Source organism: Vigna radiata, unplaced genomic scaffold, assembly GCF_000741045.1.
Source record: "Vigna radiata var. radiata cultivar VC1973A unplaced genomic scaffold, Vradiata_ver6 scaffold_83, whole genome shotgun sequence".
NCBI lineage: Eukaryota > Viridiplantae > Streptophyta > Magnoliopsida > Fabales > Fabaceae > Vigna > Vigna radiata.
The window spans coordinates 1,036,559-1,061,734 of NW_014543268.1; the positions used below are offsets into that span (position 1 = coordinate 1,036,559).

The following is a 25,176-nucleotide window of genomic DNA, read 5'->3' on the forward strand; positions in this document are numbered from 1 at the left end:
TTCAATTGGTTTTCTTAGATTCAATAGCTCAACTTGTTATTTGATACCATTGTGATTTTTTCTGGTTGAAAGGGTGTATGTGTTGGTCTGAGTGAAGTGATGGCAAGTGCTGGTAAGAGTCAGTTGTTGACTTTCATGAACGAACTCATCCCAACTATTCGTACTGCACTCTGTGATAGGTTCGTGCATTTTAATTCTGATCTGTCTGCATAAATTTTAGACTGCATTATCTGATATTTAGATGGATATGTTAACAGTGTGCCTGAGGTTCGTGAATCAGCTGGCTTAGCATTCAGCACCTTATATAAGGTTGCACATTTTACTTGTACTATTTGTTTTTCTCTGTGGTGGTTGAGATTAAATTATTTCCCATACCTTATCTCTCAAATATGATTCGTAGAGTGCTGGAATGCTAGCTATTGACGAGATTGTTCCAACACTTTTACATGCATTGGAGGATGATGAAATTTCTGATACCGCACTTGATGGTCTTAAGCAAATTTTAAGGTAAAATGTGCATTAGCATTAAGGTCTTGTTTGGAAGTTATTATTTGTATTGATTTCTTATTTAAGCTAAAACATTTTGCATTTATCCTTATTTTTGCAGTGTTCGAACGAGTGCGGTATTGCCACATATTTTACCGAAACTGGTTCATCCTCCATTGTCGTATGTTTTTTCTGTTTTGATTCAGTCACCTAGAATATATGGCACTTGTATTTTTAACTGAGAACTTTCTTGGTACCTGTGCAGTGCCTTCAATGCACATGCTTTAGGAGCTTTAGCAGAGGTTGCTGGTCCGGGCCTTGACTTTCATCTTGGTACTGTGCTTCCACCTTTGCTATCTGCGATGGGTGACGATAACAAGGTAGACCATAGTTAGATCGTTTGGAGAAAATACTGTTTTAGAATTCAAACTTCATGTTTGCTAAGGACTGCTTTGGCTAAATTTTTCCTTTGTTCTGGTTGATGTTCTAGGAGGTGCAAACATTGTCTAAGGAAGCTGCTGAAACAGTGGTCTTAGTTATTGATGAGGAAGGTATTGAGCCACTCATATCAGAGCTGGTCAAAGGTGTTAATGACAGTCAGGTAATATTCTTGTGTAATTGATATGATTTAATGCCCTTCATCTCTCTCCTACATGTTCCTCCTTAAAATTTTGTTCCCTCTTTGATAATTGTCTTCAGGCTGTTGTAAGAAGATCTAGTTCATATCTGATAGGATATTTCTTCAAAAATAGCAAGTTATATCTGGTTGATGAAGCTCCAAACATGATATCTACCTTAATCATCTTGCTAAGTGATCCTGATTCATCTACTGTTGCGGTAAGTGTTGGAGTTCTTGATACTATACACAGATTCTCTATATAGTATGTCTTTATAAATTTCTTTGTTAGGTTGCTTGGGAAGCTTTGTCAAGGGTCATTATTTCAGTACCCAAGGAGGTTCTTCCTTCTTATATAAAGCTTGTCCGAGATGCTGTGTCAACATCCCGAGACAAAGAACGGAGGAAGAAGAAGGTGAATCTATTACTTTGGAATTTATGCCTATCTGAGACTTTCAGGTATTGCTTTTGGTTCCTAATGACTAATTTGTGAATGCGTTTTGTGCATAATTGTTCTACAGGGAGGGCCAATTCTCATACCTGGATTTTGTCTTCCTAAAGCACTTCAGCCTATATTGCCAATTTTTCTCCAAGTATGCTTCTTTTTATTCAATTGCAATTTCTTAATTTTGTATGATCATTACTTGCTTTATGGTTCAGTTGCATACTTACCATTTTCACATTTTTTGCGGACAGTTAAAGAATCCTAGTGTAGGTATCAGGTTGTTTTTAAAACCTTTTTATCCTGTCTGATAGTTATAGGACTTTTTATGGTTGATTGCTTTCTTGTAAAGTAATGAAAGGACTATGTTCTTTTTTTGAGCTATGGAATGTTGTGACTCTATCATATCGATCATTTTCTATGCTATTGCTGTCATGTAAGTTTATCCTCTTATGTGGTCTTGCTGTTCCACTGTCTCATTGTTCAGTCTTCCTTCCCTAATCCTTCCAGCTGAGTGAAAAGTAGAACTCTTCTTACCCTTCTGTGTGGGACTTTTTTCTGCATTATTTTTCAATTGGCTTTAATATCATTTATGTACATTTTTTTAAATAATACTACAAATTTGCTGATTGTTTTGACTTGAGAATAGAGCAAAAGATTTGGAATGAATTTCCCACTTTTAGGATCTCATATTTATAACAACTTTAGATACCTCAGATACAATGTATGAGAGAGAAGAGAATCTGAAAAGATATATCTAGGAACTGGGTGCAACACAAATCACACATCAACTTTTCAATAAATTATATTTATTCTAACATTTTGGTTATGTAAAGAATTAAAAGATTTTGTGGTATAGCAATGCTTGCTCATTGATGTAACATTGTGAGGTGTGAGTGTATCTTTTAACCAAGGCCTTGTCTCCTACTTGATTTTCCTTTCTTGGGGACGAACTCAATGTAACAGAGATCCTTCATTTTCTCAGCCCCCTTGAGTTTGTGGGGGAGGGGGATTGAGTTCATCTTTTGACAATGTTATTGGTTTATTATTTTGTTACAAATGTTTGTTTTTGTTTTGATTTAGTGTAACTGTTTGAGGCAATTAGTATAGTTTGTTTTATTTGTGGTTATTATAACTGATTTAGTTATACAGTTTTAACTGACTTGTCCTGTAACTGAGCTCTGTATATATAGTTTTCTGTAAGCAGAGGATCAATATCTTTTTTGTATCTTTACTTAATAAAATCAGTATATCCGAGTTTTGTATCGTGAGTTAGATATAAAGTTTGGATATTCAATTGTGAATTCATTTTCCAAGTTATACCTTTGGTATACAGGGCCTGATAAGCGGGTCTGCTGAATTGAGGGAGCAGGCTGCTCTGGGACTTGGCGAATTGATAGAAGTTACCAGTGAGCAATCACTCAAGGAGTTTGTCATCCCAATAACAGGGTATTTAATAAAAAATTGTTATGGATTGTTTTTATAAATGTTCATATTTTAGTATGAGCAGCTGTATGTATGAATAAAGTAAAATGGCGTCATGTTATAATGTAGTATTTAGAGAATGTTCTGGTCTTTTATTTGAATACACTAACTGAACCAATTCATTGGTTGGTGGCTTACTGTTTCTCTCTTTATAATTGTTATATCCATGTGCTGACTCAAAATTGTTTTGATTGAATTTTTCCCGTTTAAGAAAATTTCAATAAGTTGAGCTAGTCTCATTTGTTAAAGATATACAATTATTATGTCTTTCCCTTGCAACTGGAGTTATTGATTTGATTCTTGAGTCCTTGATTGGGTATTAAAGCCAATTTATAAATAGGTTATGTAGGGCCGTTTTGACCAGTAAGTTTATTCAGAGCTTGATCTTACTCCTCTCAGTTTTATTTGTACATAGTTTATTCTTAAGACTTTAGGTGAGGTTGGCATTTGATTGTCCATGGGTCATATCCAACTGAATGCTATATTTTATCATTTATTATTTTGGGGACCTATATTTTATATATCTTGACTTTGCCAATCTTGTTTGGCGTAGGCCTCTTATCCGAATTATAGGTGATCGATTCCCATGGCAAGTGAAGAGTGCCATCTTGTCTACTCTAACATCGATGATAAAAAAGGGTGGAATCTCCCTGAAGCCTTTTCTTCCTCAGCTGCAAACAACATTTGTCAAGTGTCTACAGGATTCTACAAGGTTTGTTTGAGATATTAATATATTATAAAATCATCCCTCCTCTCCCCGATTTAATGTGTTCACCCCCTCAGTTAGCACCTTTTGTATGCTTGATGTTGTGGTTTGTAAATGTGCTAATCACCTTTCAGCATCACACAATATATTAATATCTCAAATCATTCAATTAATTGTTTGCAGGATTTGTCACCTGAATTGCTAACTGACACTTAAGTATTTTTTGGGGGAAATATCGTATCGGTGGAACGTAGAAAAAATTTAGTAACTAAACTTCGACCTTCAGATATGCCATAATTAAAGAGGAGAACCTGACGTAAAGGAATTGCTAAGTTTGCTAATACCTAATTTATGTTTTCTTTTATTAACATTCTTTGTTATGAAAGAAGATGAAGATACATAATGAGATATTCAAAATCCTCATTAGAAGAAATGTTGCAGTAAAAATGAAAAGGAAAAAAATGGACAACAGATACTTATTTTGACTGTTCTTAAAGCAGGGAAAGATTGGCTAGCATACATGTGCCCAAAGCTCATTCTTAGTTGACTATCCATCCACAAAGGGTGAATACAAGAGTTTTTGTGTATTGGTGGTGAGTTGATGGTATTGTGCAAAACTCTAGCATGCAAGGCTGTTTGCCTGCTCCATCTTTCCTTGATTGAATACCACCCTAACCATTGGCCCTTTCATCTTCACTTCCATTCTTACCATCTAATTTTTCATTTCTTAAAAGACGAAATTTGGCACACTGGACCATTTTTTTACAAACTCAAACATAAAAGGATAAATATATGAAAGCAAGAGAAAAGTCCTCCAAGGAATTCCCCTCACCGCTGAGGCTCCACACTCTTTTCTCTATGCTGCAACCTTGAATCACACTCCACACTCTTTTCTAATTACCTTTTACTAAAATGTTGATATTTGAGAGTCTCTGAACATAATCCCATATTTCTTTTATTATGTGTGCTTATTAATATGCATGTGACTGTGGCCTTGAATGCTACTCCCTTGGTAACATCTATCTTGAACTGAACCGATGCCCTTGCAACCTCTTACTTTTCTACTTAACTTGGAATGAAATGTTGATATTTGGGATTCTCCTAACATAATTCATCTATATTTTATTATTCGTGCTTATTAACATGCATGTGACTGCAGAACTGTTCGATCTAGTGCTGCCTTGGCACTTGGGAAGCTTAGTGGACTCAGTACAAGGGTTGACCCTTTAGTTAGTGATTTGCTGTCCAGTTTGCAGGTGTTTTTATTTCTGCTATTCTTAATCTGATGGAATACTTGATAATATGTTAGTATTGCTGATGTCACTTGTTTAATACAAAACTGTGGGAATTTGATTATTTAGGGATCTGATGGCGGTGTACGGGAAGCTATTCTGACTGCATTAAAGGGTGTCTTGAAGCATGCTGGGAAAAATGTCAGCTTGGCTGTTAGAACTCGTTTTTACAATGTTCTCAAGGATTTAATTCATCAAGATGATGATCAAGTTCGGATATTTGCTTCTAGCATATTGGGAATCTTGGCACAGGTGTGTAGACTATTGAATGGATTTGTATTCACTGATGTGTTTGTATTCCTCTGTAATCTTCATTACATATTTGAATGACTATAATGTTACTCTTCTATTTTGTTCAGATTGAAAGAAAGAAGTAAATTGACGTGTCATTTTTCTATTGCTAAATTATGTTATTATTACTTCTGCTGTCATTTCTGAGATTTAACTCAGTGCTTAATTCTATTTCATTTTTTGATTTTGTTTTTTGTGTTTTCTGATTATTATGTTACTATAACTCCAGTACCTTGAAGATGTTCAGCTGACAGAGTTGATTCAAGAACTGTCAACTCTAGCTAATTCACCAAGCTGGCCAGCCAGGCATGGTTCCGTCCTTACAATATCTTCCTTGTTTCGTTACAATCCCTCAACAATCTGTTCGTCTTCCTTGTTCCCAACTATTGTTGATTGCCTTAGAGACACCCTAAAGGATGAGAAGGTATGGTAATCCTGCATTAGTTTTAATTGCCTAAGTTTCTGAATGCAATCCTAATTCTGTATTTGGCATCACTATGTTCCATTTTATAGTAATATCAAATGTAGCAATAGATTTCAAGATGTGATAGTTATAGTGATTTATAGGTTCTGTGGCAGACTGGTTGAAGGCAACTTAGTTGTTGTCTTCTCAGGATATTATTTTTGGTTATTTGATGGAGGAACTTCATGCTTTGAGAAAACCCTCTGTACTCAAGTCTTGGCATAAAATCCAGATTATTTTTATATGTTTTTCATAAGTAAATGTGTTTAAATCTTGAGTCCAACAAGTTTCTTGTTATGTGGCTATTGTTTGATTTTATTCAATTTTCTGCAAAATAGTTCCCTCTTCGAGAAGCTTCAACCAAGGCATTGGGAAGGCTGCTTCTTTATAGAGCTCAAATAGATCCTTCTGATACAATGCTTTACAAAGATGTTCTTTCACTGCTAATTTTATCCACCCGTGATGACTCCAGTGAAGTTAGGAGAAGGGCATTATCTGCCATAAAAGCTGTTGCTAAGGTATGTGCTTGAAATCTTGCCTTCACATAGTATCCACCTGTAGAATAGTATGTTTGGAAATTTAGATTTGGTTTATTCCTGAAACTTTACAGGTAAATCCATCGGCCATTTTGTCACAAGGCACCATAGTTGGTCCTGCACTAGCGGAGTGTTTGAAAGATGCGAATACCCCAGTTAGACTTGCTGCAGAACGATGTGCGCTGCATGCCTTCCAACTAGCAAAGGGTACTTTCACTTGGAATTGTGTTATACGCCCTTTATCTTGTGTTATATATTTGACTATTGAATGAATATGGTAAAGGATGTTCCACGACTAGTCGTGAAACCATAAATATTTTTTGAAATTTCTGTGTGGCTGGCGGTTCTTGCAGCATATAGTTATTCTTTCACGTTGAATTATTATTCTTATGAATGAAATCAATTGTTGGGTTTTTTTATTACCTTATACTTGTTTTTAAACCCGTGACTTTTGTTTAAGTATAAGTCAGTGTTTAATGATTGTTAGTTAGTATGAGGTACATCCTGGGTCCATCATTCAAAATGATAGAAAAAGGAAGTTTAATGTAAAGCCTAGGATTTGGTGGATGAAATGGAGCAGTGCGCTGAGTGTTTTCCTGTGACAAAGCGTCACTTCTCAAGCTTAAGGCAAAGTTTTATAGTACATCATAAGATTTGTTTTGTATGTAATTTGAATGTTATATTCTAACAAGCCAACAAGTTATGATTATCAATGAGTGCATGAGAAGAAGTTGGATTATGTGTCTGGAATATCTGTAGAAGTCTCGATTAGGAGAAGAAAGGGTCTGTTGGGGTGAACATCTTTTTTAAAATTAACTTATATATGTATTATAAAATTCCTTTTAGAGAAATTAATAGGCAAGAACATCTATAAATTAGTTTATTCACAAGCAGACCCTTGATCATTTTGTACTTAGCCATATTGCTAGATGTAGAGGAAGACCCAAAACAGGAGTGAAACCTTGACAAATTTGAAGGTTCAATAGTTTGTCTATAGAGATATGTTCAGAGTAAAAGATCATGACGGTGTTTGATATAATGTAGTTAAGTTTGCTTAGTGTGAAAAAAGCTTTGGTTATTGTGTTAAAATAGAGTTCCTCAATGTGAAGTCACGTTCTTTATCATTTTAATGAATCGCCTAGAAATTTTCTGCCTTTATTTGCCTCAGCAAATCTTTTCTATCGGAACCCTAGCTAGTTCTTACACGAATCTGTTTTTAAACTTGCCATCTTTGAAATAAACTGTTTCTCCAAAACGCCATCTGTGTAACACTTCCATACCACTCATTACCTTACAGTTTTCCATGTTAATCAAAACCCCCTCGCAAATTTAAGGATCTTATCCAGTATATCACCTATGAAAATCACTAATTTCTGGTTATATACATTTTTATTTCCAGAACTTTTTATCATTGAATATATTTTTCTGCCTTTCTACTGGCACGGGATTTTAGATTAACAACCGATAAATGGAATGGAGATACACTTTCTAACTCTTTTATGGATTTGGGTTTTCCAGGTTCAGAAAATGTTCAAGCAGCTCAGAAGTATATTACTGGTTTGGATGCTAGGCGTCTATCCAAGTTTCCCGAATATAGGTATGTATATAATCAAATGTGCATTTCTCTTGGAGGATCATTTCAATCTAATGCAAGTTACTTAATCCTGTATATTTGTGGGAAAAACGATGATGAACCTGACATGCAACGAGTGACTTCCTTTGTTAATTGGCAAATATTTTAAGAAGGAATTTCCAAATGAATTATTGGTATAAAAAGAGATATAGTAATACTTATTAAAGTGGATCTTGTGTTTTGTACTCAGGACCATGTTTCTTATATGTACACGTTTTATCGTTTGTTTTTCGTAGAAAAAAAAATTGTCTGTTGAAAGGGTTTTATTTTAAATTTATCTAGAGTAGGGGATGATGAAATTATAGGTTAATTTTGAAATTTCATTTCCAAAGTTTGAATACAAAAATCTAATTCTCTTTATTACTTAGATAATCTGTTGATTTTGTATAAATCACTGTATAAAAGTAAATACTCTTAGCCTGATTATTTAGGTTTTGTTATCATAAACTGTTAATTCCGAATGAATTTTTTTATGCATTTGACGTTTGTTCTCTAACACCTGAGTTTAAGTCAAGAATCCACGCACAATTATGTTGATAAATTTCTCTTATTTACTTTCTTGCAGCGATGACAGTGATGATAGCGACGAGGATACCTCGAGTAGCTAAGTAGTTTCTTTCATCAAGTGCTGTGTTTCTCCTTTCTTCATGGTCTAAGTACAGAATTCTCGTTGATAACCAATTTTTCTCGAGCACTGTGATATAGTAAAAAATATAGAAATATGCAATTTGAGGCTTTTTACCCAATTTTTTGCGCCTGGGTATTTGGTTATATCAACGTCTTTGTAAATTAGACGAGTCTAATTATTTGTAACTATATTTGTATTTCTAATCAATTTTGGCGGTAATATATTTTTTACCTACAATGTTTGTATTTCCTTTTTTTTCTTCGTTTATTTATTCCTTAGAGCTTTTATTGTGCAGGATCACTTTATTTACCAATTAAATGAATTACTAATAATGTTCAGGTGCCGATTATGTTCTTTTTATTATCATTTGTTTATATGAATATTAGTCGCGAGTTCGTTAGTGGTTTACCAGTAGAAGCTTTAGCATGTGATCAACCTATTTACTGTATGACAAAGATATTGGTCAAAGGTTATCGGCATGTGGTTGAATATCTAATACCCGTATCTCACTTGAGTTCATTTACTACACAATAGAGTTGAATTTAAAAGTCAGTGGTGATATGTTATACTCTTATAGCAACTAAAAACTACAATATTTTAATTATATTTATTTTATTTTTTTACTTATAATTCTAATATATATATATATATATATATATATATATTAATATAGTTTTTAAATGGGGTTGTCAAGTGGGAGAATTTTTTCAAAGGATGTCAAAACAATTTTAATTATGAATTCTGAATTGGGTAATTAAAGACTTGCTCCAGCGTCCCTATGTTGACCGATTTGTATGGATTCTGAATTGGGTAATTTAAGAACCTTTTTATTATGTTATCTAGAAATAAATTGGGCAACAATCAACTAATCAACCCAGTGGTGATTTTCTGGTTGTTTAGAGGTGGTTTATGGTACTATAATTTTATAGGTGACTCTTTCTTGTCGAATCACGCTTTTTTATTTCACATTCAAAAAAAAATATTAGAGATAAAACAAGTATAAATCAATTAAAATATAAGAAAACAAAAATATACTAAACTTTGAAATAAAACAAAGCAAAAGTTAAGGTTTTTTATCTGCCACACTTTTCCAAATCATATATGAATGCTTTAAGAGACTTGTCGTCATGGATGGATTATGATCCTTGTTGGTTCAACTCCTTTCTTCAACCATATGGTTAGGTTTGTTGGACAGTTGTTTAGTCTATCGGTCTAGGTAACATTGGGATGGAAAGCACAAGATTCTTAGTATCTTGATCCTGTCCTATGGTTATATTCTCCACATACAAGGCTTTTAACTTTTCCTTTATCTGCATTTCATCCATTCATTTTTGTAGTTTCTTTATCATTTCTCTTAAGTCCAATTGGTTGTCTAAAGTTTCTTTTAGTAAACATTGTTTGTCATGGTTCTTGTGGTCACCATGTGAGTTTAGAAAATTGACATTCGATGTCACTGTAGGCATTAAAATGTTTTTGTATGTAAGGTTGATCAATGTTTTTGTAAGGGTCGGTCATCTAATGTTCTTTGTTCATAGTTTTCTTGTTCATTAACACCAATTGATGGGTACCTATCAAAGGTTTTTCGATACTAAAGTTAGTTTGACCTCTAATAAATGTATAATTAATGTCTAACTTACCACCATATTTTGAATATTTATTTATAATTTTTGTAATGGACTGTTAATTATAATTGTCCTAATTACAGTCCAAACTCCGGGTAATCTTTATTAGGGGTTTAATCATAATAATTTTCTACTTTAGGCCGTTTCATCTTGGTCATTCAGGTTTTTTTTTTGGTAAAAATGTCATATCATTTGCTTGGTTAATTTAGTAAAAATATCACCTTTGGTTGTTTGACTGATTGATCATTCAATTAACTCGCTGATTTGACAGGACATTTTGTATAATATTAAATTCTTGTTTTTGATACGTAAAGATATAATAAAATTTTTCAAGTTGACCCAGTAAGTTTTATAACGTTAACCCTTTACCAATACATTTTACAATTTTATTCATGAGTGTCTTGTTTCAATATAATAGATCCTTACATGCAAATCATAGTAGAGTTTTCCAAAAGTTAACCAAATTTATAATCCTTAGTTCACACAATCCACCATTAGCCAACTTTGTAAGTATCGTGCTTATCTTATATAATCTTATATAGATAATGAAACAAAGATACATTATGCAGATGATATAAAAACTGTGACTTGTTGAAATTATCTAAACTTTAATATATATATATATATATTAAACAAAAACATTTCTTCTACAATTATGATACTGATAATTATTTAATTGTTTGAACATACATGTACAAGGTTTTTAAACAATTGTATTATTGAGTTGTACACTATTACTATCTCTAAAAATATTATATATATCTCTACTAAGCTTTATTTTTTTTTAACAGGTTCTTATTTCCTTTTCTGTATTTTTGTGTTTGTAGTTTGTGTTAAAGGTTTATGCTGTATTACAAACTAAATACATATGTAATTACATGACATCGGTATTAATATTATCACTAGGATTAATAACATTTATAAGATATTATCTGTTTTGAATATTTGAGTTTCATTATTATTATTTTTTAAATATATATAAAGAGTTAAAGGAAAAACATGTATTTAAATTGTTTTTTTTATTTTAATAATTAAATAATAAAATATTATTAGATATAGAAAAATATATTTATACACGTAATATTGTTTAGAATACAAGTTGTTTTGTAGTATAAGAACGTTATTTACCAAAATTCATGAAGGAATAAATTATACAACATTATTAACATAAGCATTTTTGCTACAGGAAAAAAAGGTTTTGAATAACCAAAATCAATATCGATTATGCTTTGGGTAATCAATATGATAAGAGAGGTTTACAATTTTTAGATATTCACATAACTTCTATCACTTTAGTCTTTTAAACATAACACCATCCACAAAATTAAGATAAATCATAGTCTAATAAATGTTCGAAGAAGATTCAGAAATCTAGTAATGATGAGAATTTTGATGTTTTATTATTAATTTAATGAATAGCTATTCATTTTTTTTTTACTTTTCTAAAATAAAATAAAATAAAACATGTTGATCTAAAGAAAAGACGTGTCGTTGACATTTTAAAATTATATTTTTACAGTTTAAACTCGTAAAACGATATCTTTCCATAATCTTGTCCCTTCATCGAATCACTTTTTGTTTCATTGATAAAGCAGAAGTTGATTATTAGTCATCAAAATTTCAATTTAATATATTTTGTTTGTAGAGGTACATTTTTCCTTTTCATTCTTATTCTTATGTTGTTGATCTTTTTATAAAATAAGCTTGCAATTGAATGAGTTGGTAATATGTTTTTTTTTTCTTTTTAAAACATCTATAAAATAACTGTCAACAAATTTTTTTCTCATTTTTCTTTTTATTTGGTAATATAAAAATTTAACTAGATATAACTAAATTAAAAGTTAGAAGTGGATTTTAAACCTAATTTAAGACTACAAAATCGAAATAGATTTTAATGGTGGTTCCGATTCCATGATAGAAGTGAATTTTAAGTCTAATTTAACTCTACACTGACTTGTAAAGCAAAGTTTACACTCACTTATATGTTATAAACTGGTCTTATCCCTAATTGATACATGTTTATAACATTAAAAATATAATGATTTTGAAAGCAAATGTTAAACTCTAAGGAGGCTTCAAATCCTATAAAAAAATATTAATATTGGTATAATATGATATAGACAGCACTGACAACTACAAAGTTGTTTTGAATAAAGAAAAAAATGGAGATTCGCAATTAGAAGCTTACTCGATTTAAATAATATAATTATGGTATTTGTATAGTTTCCATGCCATATGGATGGTCGTGCGTTTTATAAACACATCTTCAAATGTTGACTAAATTATTTATTACTTCCATCTCAATGTTTCAAACTCCAAACTCCTAAATCTATTTAGATTCCACTATAGATTTTATTTTAATATGTTAAATTACGTACATATTTTTCCTTGTTAAGTAAAGTTGTTCACTGCTCAAAACTCAGATTATCCATACAAAATTCCATACCCAAAATCTCTCTTTTAATATATCATTTTGTGGAATTATTTTATTGCATTAAACTCAATTTCCTATTGCCAGCTCTATAATTTAATTTTTAAGAAAATAGTTTACTTAATTTATTTTTAAGTTTATCACAGATTTGATTATTTTTAATTGAGAATCTAAAATTTTATATTTTTTTATTTGCTTTCAAATATAGTGACGATATATTAACATGACATCTCTACGTGTAAAAAATAAAAAAGAACATAATTAATTTTTTTAATGTCTTTTATAAATCTAAACATTTCTAATTGGTTCTTATTAAGAGATTATGTTTGATGACATGTCCAAAATCTTTATATTTTGTTAACTAAGTCTTTGTCAATATATAATTATTGTATTTTGCAATCTTAAATATAATATCATAAATTTAGACACTGAAAAAAAAATATAATTGTGGAATACTTATTTTATTTTGTTTTACTATTTAATTTAAAAATAATTAAGATTTTAGATATTTATTTTTATTATTCTCTAACTTTGTGATCATATTCTTAAGATTGCAAAATCAAATGAAAATTATTCAACTAAAAAAGAATAGTGTCGCTGCCTCGGTAAAAGGAAGAGAAAATAAACACTAACTAATAGTATTAAAATTATACGTACAGGTTAATATTTTTTAAAAACAAATACGTAGTTATTTTTTCAGTTTACTTTTATACATCGTTTAAAGAAATAAGCTATCTAGATGGAAGAGCGAAACATTTATTTTTATTGGTTGTGTATGTTTTATTAATTTTGTTATTTTTATTGGAAACAATGTCATAGGTGTTTAAAAGGTAGTATAGTTAGCAATTATTTGGACAATACGGAATCATATGAATGGTATATTATTTAGGTAATGGATATTATGTTAGGATACAAATAGAGTTCGTATAAAAATAAGAAATGTATGAATTTATATATTAATAAGATATCTTCATTGGTAATAAGTTTTTTAGAGTGGTATCAAAAAACAAATTCTTGAGAATTTGACTTATAACGAACAATATCCTACTATTGTGGAAATTTATGTGTATGTGACCCTCCCTATAATTGGTATTAGACCAATACTTGATAAGAAATCTTTTGAAGTGGAACCAAAAGCAATTTCATGAAAATTTAACCTAAAGCGAAAAATGTCTTACTATTATGAAACCTATATTAACAATCTCTACAATTTTTAGTATTCAGAGTTAAATGCTTGATTATGGATCAAACACAAAATCTCTTCTGTCACTTTTCATACAGTAATTGGTACCAATGTCCTATTCAATGTCTAAAAACCTTGAGAAGCAAAATTGGTGAGATAACAAAGATTATGGAAGAACTTAGATCCCATTTCCAAGAGATCTAAAGGTTGTGTCCTGGAAATGTGTAGAAAATGAGGTTAAGGTTTAAGAAACTCTGAATTAGTTAAGATGGTATGATATGTAGCCTAAGAAATAGGTCAAAGTGAATGAACAAAGTAATAAACTCAAATAAATAATTCTCTTTTTTTTTAAACGATTTTAATAATTTTACGATATTATAATTCGACAATCTTAATAATTTTATTATAGATATATATAAGATATTATTTGAATTAAAAATAATATAGAAAAATGTTATGATTTTATGAGTTAAATATAAAATAAAAGACTAGGGCATTCGGCGTGCGAATAATAACAGGTCTCCACATGAGTGCCCACTTGAATTGAATTTGATGATTCAGAAAACAAGATAAGCAGTGGTAGAGTGAAGAAGAGAAGAGAAGACATTAATATATATGGTTTGTTTGAAGGGAAACATTAATGGCAAAGTATATGGAGGCAGATGCACATTGAAGAAGTGCAATAAAAAGGGTTTTGTTTTCAGTTGGGTAGGTCTGCCATTTTATATTATTGCTTTCAATATTTCGAATTTCATCCTTAATTTGCTTCAACGTTTGTGCATAACAAGTGTATGTGTAAATGCGTAGATGATGAATCAAATGCAAAACAATCATCATCTTGATGCTGAAAGTCCATGACCCTCTCTGACCACCACCACCTTAATTAACCTCACCCACCACTTCTTCCTCTCCATTAATACCATTATGAATGAGAGAGAGAATACAATATCATAATCTTTTTTACCTTCCCTTAATTGCCTCTATACTCTTTCTTTCTGTGTGCTATATGGAAATACCCATGAAACTCACTTTTCCTTTCTGCTCTTTTCTTTCCCACTAATGCTTCTCCACTTTACCCATTTTCTTTCTTCACACAAGTTATGGCCACTCTTGTCTCTTCTTCTTCTCTTACTCTTCTTCCTTTCTTCTTCCTCCTCCTTCTACTAACGCTTCAGGTTCAATCCACCAACCTTAACTACACAACTCACAGGAAATTCACCACTTTGAGACTCCAAAGGATTCAGAGACACTTGGACAACATTAACAAGACCCCTCTCCTCACCATACAGGTAAATTAATTATTCATGTCTATGCATGTGTGATTGGTTCAAATGCTGTTGCTAAAATGCTTCTTTTTGTTTTTTTGCTATCATTACAATGCTCCATTGATGAATTTCTGTCGTTGAATGTTTTTAATCATTTCAGAGTCCAGATGGTGATCTCATAGACTGTGTCCACAAAAGAAAGCAACCAGCTTTAGATAACCCCCTTTTGAAGAATCACAAGATCCAGGTACCTTCTTAGATTCATTGAAATTGAAAGAGAAAATTTTGGTTATATTTTTGGATGTTTGAATGAGCATGAATGCAACAGAGAGTGCCCAGTGAGATGCCAAAGGGTATGAAGCTGAAGGAAAAGAGTGAAATGGGAATGGGAATGCAAAACTGGCACCAAAATGGGACGCTGTGTCCAAAAGGAACCGTTCCGATACGGCGGAGCACGGTGCATGATGTGTTGAGAGCAAAGTCTTTGTTTGACTTTGGAAAGAAACGACGACGTTTCTCTCTCGCACGCAGCGACGCCCCCGATGTTGTCTCCGGTAACGGCCACGAGGTACCTTTTACTTCTATTTTTATATTTACATTATATTCTTCTTTTCTCACTCTCATCTTAATCATAAATCATTAATTTAATAAACTTGTTGACTTTCACACTCACAATAACTTTTAATTTAATAAATCATTAATTTAATAACTTTTAATTAATTCACCTTATAATAAATGCATAACATTAAACTGCACTACTATTTTAATCAACATTATTGTTAAATATTCTAATGCCGTAAATACGCTTTCAATTAAAGGAATAAGTCTATCTGTCTCTACTAGCACGGATTATGTTGTATATTGCTTTATACTTATATTACAAAACACATCACTGTTTTTATTTATCTATTTATCATTTTAAACTTTTTTTTTTCATTTAATTTTCTGCACTTCACAATTCTAAATATTAGAGTGAAACTCCAACACGTTTATAAAAAGGTGTAAAAGAAAATAGTTTATAACAACAAGTAATTTTTTTTTTAATTCGCCATAAATATACAAGAGTTGGCAATTAATGTCATTGTTACAATACGTTTCTGGATTTTGACCGGGACCACAAAGCATTTACAATCAGTTTTTTTTTTTTTTTTTTTAATTTCCTAATATTAGGTATGTATTGGCAAACAGGGTTCGATTTAGGATAAAGGTTTAAAATTTTAACTTTTCACCTTTTTTTTTCAATTTTATGATATATAAACTTGTGAGTTATTTGTTACGTTTTTTTTTCGATTTTAATTCAAACGTATATTTTAAATAATCATATATTATGTTGTTATCTATGCATTAATTCAAATACCATATAAAATTCAAAACATAAAACACAAAAAAAAATATTACATTAAATGTATAGTTTTTAAGTTTTTTTATTTTAATTGTTTCATAATTTAAAATGGCATAACTAATAAAATAATTTAGCTTATGTAGAAATTGGGAAACTATAGTAATATTTTGATGGAAAGGAATGATTTAGTGGGGTGTATGATGCAGCATGCAATCGCATACACAGGATCAGCAGAGGAGGTGTATGGGGCAAAGGCAACAATAAATGTGTGGGAACCTTCTATCCAAGAGGTGAACGAATTTAGTCTGTCTCAGATTTGGATTCTTTCTGGTTCCTTCGATGGCTCAGATCTCAACAGCATTGAAGCTGGATGGCAGGTATTCAAGCTTTGATTATTAGGTTAATTATATTACAATGTAGATTAATTAACAATTAACAAATGGTTGTATCTAAAGCTTTGATTGTTCTACTAGTCAGGTCAGTCCGGAGCTTTATGGTGACACCAGGCCAAGATTATTCACTTACTGGACGGTCAGCATCTGTCCCTTAATCACACTATAATCATTTTAAAAATCTATCTGAGAAACTAAATTTGTAATTCAAATTCTGATTTACCCTAATGATGTGATAGTAGGACGAGTTTAGATGCAAAAAATTTGTGAGAGTGATGTTTTTGTGGATTATGCAGAGTGACTCATATCAGGCAACAGGATGCTATAACCTTCTCTGTGCTGGTTTTGTGCAAACAAACAGCAGAATAGCCATTGGAGCTGCCATTTCTCCCATTTCATCATACGATTCTAACCAATACGACATCACCATACTCGTTTGGAAGGTTGGTGTTTCTTCTTCAACATGCAAATTACATGTTAAACTTTTCAGTGTTGTTCATTTTCTTAATATCGATCAGGACCCGAAAATAGGGAACTGGTGGATGAGTTTCGGCGATGGCACACTGGTAGGGTATTGGCCAGTGGAGTTATTCACACACTTGGCCACACATGCGACGATGGTGGAGTGGGGTGGCGAAGTGGTGAACACACGTGCGAACGGGCAACATACCTCCACCCAAATGGGATCTGGGCACTTTGCAGGAGATGGTTTTGGAAAAGCAAGCTATTTTCGTAACCTTGAGATTGTAGACACCGACAATAGTCTTAGCTCGGTGCACAACATCTTAACCCTAGCTGAGAACACCAACTGCTATGACATCAAAAGCTCTTATAGTAACGAATGGGGCACCTACTTCTACTATGGTGGCCCAGGTAACAGTCCTCAGTGCCCTTGATCACGTCATAACCTACCACCACCTTTTTCATTTTCAAGCACTTACGTAGTATTGTTTTGAGTTGGTTCAGGTTTAAGTGATGTCTTAGATTCTTTGCGTGTACGTAAATATAGAATTATTGTTCTTCGGCAGCAGCCATTTCCATTCTTGTTTCTGCTTTCACCTTTTTGTTTTGTTTCCTTTGGAAGGGAAGGGAAAATGTATTTCTGTTGTAGCCAATAAGTCATGAAGGATTTTCTGGACGCATGTATGTATATCCATGCATAAACACGATTGGAAATGGTCAGAGATATTGAATCACTTTCATCTAATATTAATTTTCTTTTCTCTTTTTTCTTTCTTTCTTTCTTTCTTTCTTTACATCCAATGGAATGATTATTGTGAGAATTATATGCCTGAGTTTAAATATTTTAAGTTTTTTTTACTCACTTTGTTTTCCAAAATAATACAGTGTAAGATTAAAGCTCTTTTTCCTCCTAATTGATAAAGGTAAACTTGGAACTGAAATGTGTATTTTAAACTTAATATTAGAAAATGTTTTTTTTAACACCCACCCACTATCAAATTTTGAAGGATAATAAATATGTAAGATACTTTTATATTTATTTATTAATACGAGAGTGAAATAATCATTAAAAAAATAAATTTTTATACTTTTTTTAAGAAAAAAGAGAATAAAAAATTTTAAAAAAATATTAAATAAATATAAAAATTTATATGTTAAAATATCATTTCTTTTTTAGAAAATGAGCATTTTGTGATTGCCAAAAGAGGAAAGGTGAAAAAAAGTGGATGTTAAGTGATTGTAAAAATTTATAAAGTGTCTGGAATCGAAAGCTTGGCTATGAACACCACAATGGTATTTGATATCAAAATACTTTTTACATTAAAAGTATCATTTATTGCTTTTTCATCTCTCTTTTTCTTTAAAAATGTAAAAATTAACTTTAGTAAAACTATTTTACTTTTATAAAAAATTGTCAAATTAAATATTAAAGCTTAATTTGATGGTAAACTTATACATTTGTATTTTAAATTTAGCATAAAGCAATTTATTTTAAAAAGACACTTTCCTTTTATAATAGATTAATCCTAATTTGGTATTACTTTTAGTCTCCATATGAAGACTTTAAGATAGGTAAAACTATACCTGTAAAAATTTACTTTAAGATTGATCCAAAATCCTATCTATCAATACAATTGTGTTTCGGAATTTTGAAATTTTAAACATATTTTTTCCGTAAATATTTGTTTAAGATCATAATTAGTTTGAAGAATTTAATTTAACAGTGATAAATATTACCTTCAATCAATTCTCTATTATTGTATGAAATTGGTACATTCAGTGTTTCCAAAATTTGTACAATAAATTTTTCTCCAATTAAATTTGTTCCAATGTGTGTGTATCTGTGTTTTTCTATAAAATATAACAAAATTGTCCAAAATATCATTTTAAGATTAAATTGATTTCTAACTCATCTCTTGTATTTAACTTTTCAAAATCAAAGTATGACTTTTTATGTATCCTTATATGGGCTAGGCTTTTAAGGACCAATCCACTAAAACATTCCATCTCAGTCCAAAAGTAATAAAGTAAGCCAGCAAATTGATACTGTACCCTATAAATTTCTCCATACACCACCATTTCGGATTTTATTTTCTAGAAAATACTAAATCAATCTAGGAAGTGTTTTTCCGAACTCTATATTTAATTTAAAAAAGTAAGTATTATATAAACTTATACATACATCTAATCAATATAGAGATTCTTTACCAAAATCAAAATAAATTAAAAAAAAAAATATACTCGTACCAATGAGTTCATCTGATTTTTATTTTATTTTTAATTCTAATAAAAATACATGCGTTATGTATATGTTTGTTCATTCTTTTTTATGGTAATAAAATTATTATTATTATCATAATTATAAAATTAAATATAAATCAATTTTATAACTTTTGTAAATAATTTTTATTTATTTTGTAAGTAGTTTTACAATTAAAATAATGGTTTAATTTAAAAAATGATCAATTAAAAAATAATTAAAGTTAAAAAACAAATATTTAAAGAATAAAAATAATAAAATATTTTTTATTTTACAAAAAAATTATCTAAAAAAAATTTGAAAAATGAATATAAACAATAAAAAGAAGAATTCATAATTATAAATGAATTTTTTATTTTTTTGTTACATACATTTTACTTTCATCTTCCAGACGGCATTCCCAAAACGCTTCATTATAGCTTTATGTATATTAGACTATACCTTTCTTAAAAGACTTTTTTTAAGTATATCAAACATAACCTCTTATAAAAGTTTATTTGGTTAATGGATTATCTAAACTAATAATATACTGAATACTTTTTTAATCTTTTAAAAACGTTAGAATAAACATATTTCTAGTTCAACCAAATTTTCATGTAGAAAACTAAATCTTCAAAAAGGACTTACAAGTAAAAAAAATAAAAATCAAACAAAGTTCATACACAAAACTCACCAACATCAGAGTAATTTTCTATCCATAAGAACTTAACATATGTCAAAGAGTTTTTTGTAACTCAAGGCTTCTCAATCAAATGAACTACATTTTCTATACCAAAAGCTCACAGGTTAGGCATCTTTTTAACCAGGAATAACAATGATATGGAAAGACTGGACACAGTCATCAACTAACTATTAAATCTTTTAGCATTTAACTTGACGACTCATTCGTCCGTGTCGCAATCAGACTGTTGATGTTCAAACAGCCAGATAGTATTTTCAAAACCAGACAGAAGACCTGAGCGGTTTTACGAGTTATATGACAACACAATAACATGGTTAATGGCAAAAGGCTGCTCACATCTGATCAAATATACAAAATTGATAACTAGCAATCCTAGTCTTCAAATTGATAATATACAAATGGAATTGCGAAATAAACAAGGATCCATTTTATTTTCCTCTGCAGCAATTCATTTTTCCCATTCCAAATCTAAAATTTGAGAACCACCCTTCCGTTGAAGGCCCACTGTGCCTCTGGATTGCTGATTAGTTATCTGGTCCCAACCCATAATGTGAGGCAATGCAAACTGCATTATAATACAAATTAATAAGTGGAAAAACTCTTACGAACGTGCAAAAGTATACATGTTGTAAGAAAGGAAGAGATGACCATGGAATTCAAGTTTCAACCCGAAGGATTATTTAAGCCGAGTGACAGCAGTTTCAAACTATAAAGGCCAGCATGTAAGCAAGGGATGAGATGATTTGCCTCCGTCTTAGTTTTCATTTAGGGACTTGCAAATATAATCTCCCTCCCTCCCCTAAGCTTCTATATACGTTTATAATTGACTGAGTTTTCAGTGTGGAACTTCCAAGCATCAAGGAACACAATGGTTACCCCTTCAACCTAGTTTTGCTTTAACACTCTATGTCGTGTACCTGTAGAATGATCATTATTTGACCTCATATTGCGTTTTTCTTTTCTTGCAGGAAAAAGGATATGGATCTTCTGCAGTCCAAAAATGAACTGCATCCCATGCAGTTTGGATCTAACGGCCTTTATTACACAACACAGTTATTTACATTATTTTTATACAACAAACTTAATATTTTAAGGGTCAAGATCCTTTTAGTTTTTAAACCAACTCTAGATGATCTGAACTCATCCTTGCGTGCGTGCGTGTGTATTTGGTCGAACCATCCTTATACTAGTGAAACATGAGCCACTTGCACTGGTTTAATCACTAGTACAATTTTATATAAACTAATATTAAGTTATATTTACCAACAGTATATTATGAATGAAACCAACATGACAGTTTCACAGTAAAACAATTAGTATGTAATAAACTATTTGAATCCTCTCCTTAAAGCAAAAATGGGTTGTCATATGTGTAAAAGGCAATTCAAGAATGGTAATAAAAATGTCAAGCGAAACTCACATGAGTTCTGAATTTCTAGATTCTGGATCAGATATGTGCTAAATTTAATGGGCATAAATGATGAATCAAGATTGAAGACATTTTTGTCATCTATTAACTAGAGCTGTCAATTTGGCACACCCCACAGGTCTTGGTCCTAACCCACATGGGTTGGGGCCAAAAAAGCCCACATAGTTAAAAAGCCCATAGAGCCAAAAAGCCCACAAAACCCATGTGGGTCAGAACCAACCCATAGACTTTCTTTTTAGTATAGGTCGACCCGTCTTGACTTTCAATCTAAATAAGCTTGCCTAAACTTTTAACCAAACCGACCAGAGTCGACCTTCAACCCAGGGACCATCTCAACCTTGACTCGTCTTGAACTTCAATCCGGCCCGAGTCGACCTTCGTCTTCAGCAAGGTCCACTAGCCTCGACCTTCGTCCTAGCTCGCACCGATCTTAACCTTCGCCCAGGTCAGTTCGTCTCAACTTTTAGTCTGAACAGGGTTGTCCAAACTTTCAACCAAACCGACAAGAGTCGACCTTCAACCTAGGGACCATCTCAACCTTGACTCGTCTCGAACTTTAATCTAAAACAACCTAAGTCGACCTTTGTCATCGATAGGGTCGACTAGTCTCGACCTTCGTCCTAGGTCACACCAATCTTAACCTTCGGCTTAGGTCGGTTCGTCTCGACCATTGACCTGATTCGGCTTGTCTCGGCCGACGTTTAAGGGTGGGGCCAAATTTGGGTCGAGGCAGACTCAAATGAATTCGACCAAATTTCGATCAGGACACACTTAGACGAATTCGGCCAAAGTTCAATCAGGGTCAACTCGGTCGAATTTGGCTGAATTTCCACTAGTGGCCGACTTGGTCAAATTTGGCCAAATTTTGGTCAGTGCCGACTCAACCGAATTTGGCCAAATTTCATCTAGGGCCGAATTTTGGTCGGGGTTAACTCAACCAAATTTTGGTCGGGGTTGACTCGACCAAATTTTGGTCTAGTTCCGTGGAATTTTGATTGGGACCAAATTGGTTGAATTTGGCCAAATTTATGTCATGGCCAACTCATTCGAATTTAGCCAAATTTGTGTCATGGCCAACTCAGTCGAATTTGCCCAAATTTCGGTCAAATTTCTGTCGAGGCCTCGTCGAGGCCATCTTAGCCTAATTTCAACTGGGGTCAACTTAGCTGACCATCAACTCAAGTCGACATTTCTCGACCATTGGCCCATCTCGAGCTTCATCTTGAGTTGTCTCTACCTTTGGTCTGGGCTCATCCTTTGGCTCGGGCCAAACCTTCTCAATCTTTGGCCCAAGAAAGTTTGTATCAACTTTCATCCTGGGCCAATCAATCTCGACCTTCAACCCAAGTCAACCCTTCTCAAGCCTTGGTCCGAGTCGACCTTTGGCATAGGTCGATCTATCTTGGCCTTCGACCCGAGACAGTCATACTCAATATATGGCCCAAGTAGAAGGTGCTATTTTTACGAGTTCACTAAAGTCTTGTAGTGGGGCCAAGCCCACCTTAGCCTTGACCCTAACCCACTTGAGAGGGGGTTTTGGAGGCTGGGCTTTTTCTTGGCCCCCTCGATTGGGGGCTCTCCAAAAGGGGACTTATTTAAGGGTGAGCTAGGGTTGGTCCATGGGCTATGGATCAAGTTGACAACTCTAGTATTAACCAAGGTTCAAGACAAGAATGGTGTTGATTAGGAATGTTAGGCTTGCAAGATGACAGGATAATTAGTTTCTTTGTCCTTTCCAATCTCTATTCTTATTTTTGAATTATTGCAAGTAGAAACTCATGAGTTCATAGAAGCCATAATATAATTTGCAAATTTATGAAAAAATAAGCAGATAAAAGGCATACACTGCAAGCTGTCTTCATTACAGCGAACTCAGCAGTTGTGACAGGAACACTGAAGTAGTCTTTGGTGTTTAACAGGTTGTTGACAACATCTGCCAAAGAACGATCAACAATCAGAGAGAACACAGGGTGCATTGTGCAATCTTAGTAAGCAGCAAAAAAGGAGAAAAAACTAATGAAAAAAATATTAATCTTACTCAATGACACAAAGTACCCATTGCTGTTTGCATTAGGCTTAATAGATAAGCTCTTCCTTACTTGACCAGCATTACTGCAACATAATACGATCACAAAGCAGTCATCACTATTTATCTTTGATTAATACAAATATAAAAAGAAAATCTGACTAAAGCTGATGATGATGTACGTTTGATTCAACCCCATTATATTTCACTAAGACGATATTTAGTTGGCCATCAAAACTTAATCCGAGATCCATGAAACCAACCTTGATAACATTGAAGGATCATGAAAGAATTCAGAGGAATCATGAGAGCCCATAGTTATCAAAGAACCAACTTCAGTGGCTGAGAGAGCAAATTTCTACAAAAAGATAATCACTATGAGAGAGATAAACAAAAAACAGGTCAAAACCCCAGTAACCTTTAACCATGAAAATGGATAACAAAAACAATTACCTGTCTCTTATCCCAGTCATATTTGCGTTCTCCAATAGAATGCATGAAAGTCATCATCATTGAACCACGTCGATCAACTACAACAGTCCCGGACTAGACAAGTGGAGTTCATAATTATGACATATGCGTCAATAATACACACACAAAGTGTCCATTCAATAAAATTATTAAAAGAAAACAGCAATCTTACATCCAACTTAGTAAAAGTTGGAAGACAAGGACTCAACGAGAATGCCGCTTTGCCCTTGTAAACAGTATACGGAGCAAATATACGATCCGAGGCATACCCTGCAAGACAAGTTCATAGCAGAAAAATAAAAAGTAAAAGAAAAGCCCAGTAAGTTCAGCTGTAGCCTCAACAGGTAGCAAAATTATAAACACTGGTATAAGCAATGCCTTTAGCAGAATAATTATTTGTAGCAGTAGAAATGCCGGCTGAATGGGTAAAATCACGCCGATCCCACAGAGAGTCTCCAACTTCAACATTCCTAGACGACAACACTTCCAACAGCCTATGCCTGTTTCACAAAATTGTAAAATTTAAAAGCATCCATCGATGTTACTACGAAGATTCATCTGACATTATCGAAAGCTGCCTCTAGCGTATGGCGTGTCCAGATTCACACCACATTAAGCAATTTACAACAAAATTCTCCAAAGCCCTTTTTTAAAAACCTTATTTTTTTTTCTGGGACGGACCACTTTCATGTTTGTTATTTAGTGTTAAGACGAAGTTGTGAAGAACAATAGAATAGCAAGTACAAGTAATAACCGATATTGAAGAGAAAGGGAGAAGTGAGTACATAGTTGAAGTAACAAGGTAGTAACAGAGAGTACCTAGAAGTGGAGGTGAGATGAAGCACACGCGATAGCTTGAACATTTTGGAAAGCTTTTCTCTTTTCTCCTCTTCTTCACTTGCTGAGTAAAAGAGACCAGCAACCGAGATTTTGGGGTTTATCGCTCATGCCCAGTTCAAATTGATATTGGAAAATGCTCCCCGTAACCTTCACCCTAAACGACGCCGTTCTACAAAAACTGGCCCAGTCCACC

The 25,176-nt window shown here is 32.5% G+C and overlaps 3 protein-coding genes across 4 annotated transcripts in view; 2 read left to right on the plus strand and 1 right to left on the minus strand.

Moving 5' to 3' along the window:
- LOC106754103 (protein ILITYHIA) overlaps positions 1 to 8,815 on the plus strand; it is a 32,508-nt gene extending 23,693 nt beyond the window's left edge. The window contains exons 43-60 of one of the 2 annotated variants that reach the window (XM_014636055.2): positions 73 to 179; positions 258 to 309; positions 401 to 507; positions 608 to 667; positions 752 to 866; positions 977 to 1,087; positions 1,186 to 1,323; positions 1,395 to 1,517; positions 1,624 to 1,695; positions 2,881 to 2,993; positions 3,583 to 3,741; positions 4,895 to 4,991; positions 5,097 to 5,279; positions 5,548 to 5,742; positions 6,120 to 6,299; positions 6,392 to 6,524; positions 7,836 to 7,914; positions 8,516 to 8,815. In XM_014636055.2, the coding sequence (XP_014491541.1) occupies positions 73 to 179; positions 258 to 309; positions 401 to 507; positions 608 to 667; positions 752 to 866; positions 977 to 1,087; positions 1,186 to 1,323; positions 1,395 to 1,517; positions 1,624 to 1,695; positions 2,881 to 2,993; positions 3,583 to 3,741; positions 4,895 to 4,991; positions 5,097 to 5,279; positions 5,548 to 5,742; positions 6,120 to 6,299; positions 6,392 to 6,524; positions 7,836 to 7,914; positions 8,516 to 8,558 (2,067 nt within the window). In that variant the 3' untranslated portion in view covers positions 8,559 to 8,815. Of the gene's footprint in view, positions 1 to 72; positions 180 to 257; positions 310 to 400; positions 508 to 607; positions 668 to 751; positions 867 to 976; positions 1,088 to 1,185; positions 1,324 to 1,394; positions 1,518 to 1,623; positions 1,696 to 2,880; positions 2,994 to 3,582; positions 3,742 to 4,235; positions 4,329 to 4,894; positions 4,992 to 5,096; positions 5,280 to 5,547; positions 5,743 to 6,119; positions 6,300 to 6,391; positions 6,525 to 7,835; positions 7,915 to 8,515 lie in introns of those variants that run through there. The other variant, XR_002666880.1, reaches the window with a different exon arrangement.
- A 5,794-nt stretch (positions 8,816 to 14,609) lies between these two features.
- Positions 14,610 to 18,047, plus strand: LOC106754056. Its single transcript, XM_014635997.2, has 7 exons — positions 14,610 to 15,103; positions 15,240 to 15,326; positions 15,408 to 15,647; positions 16,628 to 16,798; positions 16,899 to 16,952; positions 17,110 to 17,256; positions 17,332 to 18,047. Exons 1-7 carry the CDS (start codon positions 14,915 to 14,917, stop codon positions 17,707 to 17,709), a joined length of 1,266 nt encoding a protein of 421 aa, XP_014491483.1. The 5' UTR covers positions 14,610 to 14,914; the 3' UTR covers positions 17,710 to 18,047.
- A 2,308-nt stretch (positions 18,048 to 20,355) lies between these two features.
- On the minus strand, positions 20,356 to 25,123 carry LOC106754003 (single-stranded DNA-binding protein WHY2, mitochondrial). The gene is made up of 8 exons (XM_014635935.2): positions 24,963 to 25,123; positions 24,522 to 24,643; positions 24,316 to 24,413; positions 24,126 to 24,218; positions 23,936 to 24,030; positions 23,685 to 23,758; positions 23,491 to 23,579; positions 20,356 to 20,782 (listed from the first exon to the last, which is right to left on the minus strand). The coding sequence occupies exons 1-8, from the start codon at positions 25,004 to 25,006 to the stop codon at positions 20,666 to 20,668; spliced, it is 732 nt and encodes a 243-aa protein (XP_014491421.1). The 5' UTR covers positions 25,007 to 25,123; the 3' UTR covers positions 20,356 to 20,665.
- Positions 25,124 to 25,176: the final 53 nt, after the last annotated feature.

Coding starts and splice junctions, on each gene's coding strand:
- LOC106754003 (XM_014635935.2), bottom strand. CDS start 25,006: ATGTTCAAGCTATCGCGTGTGCTTCATCTCACCTCCACTTCTAG. Junction 24,414..24,521: donor AAATAATTATTCTGCTAAAG/GCATTGCTTATA, acceptor CTTGTCTTGCAG/GGTATGCCTCGGATCGTATA. Junction 23,759..23,935: donor GATCCTTCAATGTTATCAAG/GTTGGTTTCATG, acceptor ATTATGTTGCAG/TAATGCTGGTCAAGTAAGGA.
- LOC106754056 (XM_014635997.2), top strand. CDS start 14,915: ATGGCCACTCTTGTCTCTTCTTCTTCTCTTACTCTTCTTCCTTTCTTC. Junction 16,953..17,109: donor GATTATTCACTTACTGGACG/GTCAGCATCTGT, acceptor TGGATTATGCAG/AGTGACTCATATCAGGCAAC. Junction 17,257..17,331: donor TCACCATACTCGTTTGGAAG/GTTGGTGTTTCT, acceptor AATATCGATCAG/GACCCGAAAATAGGGAACTG.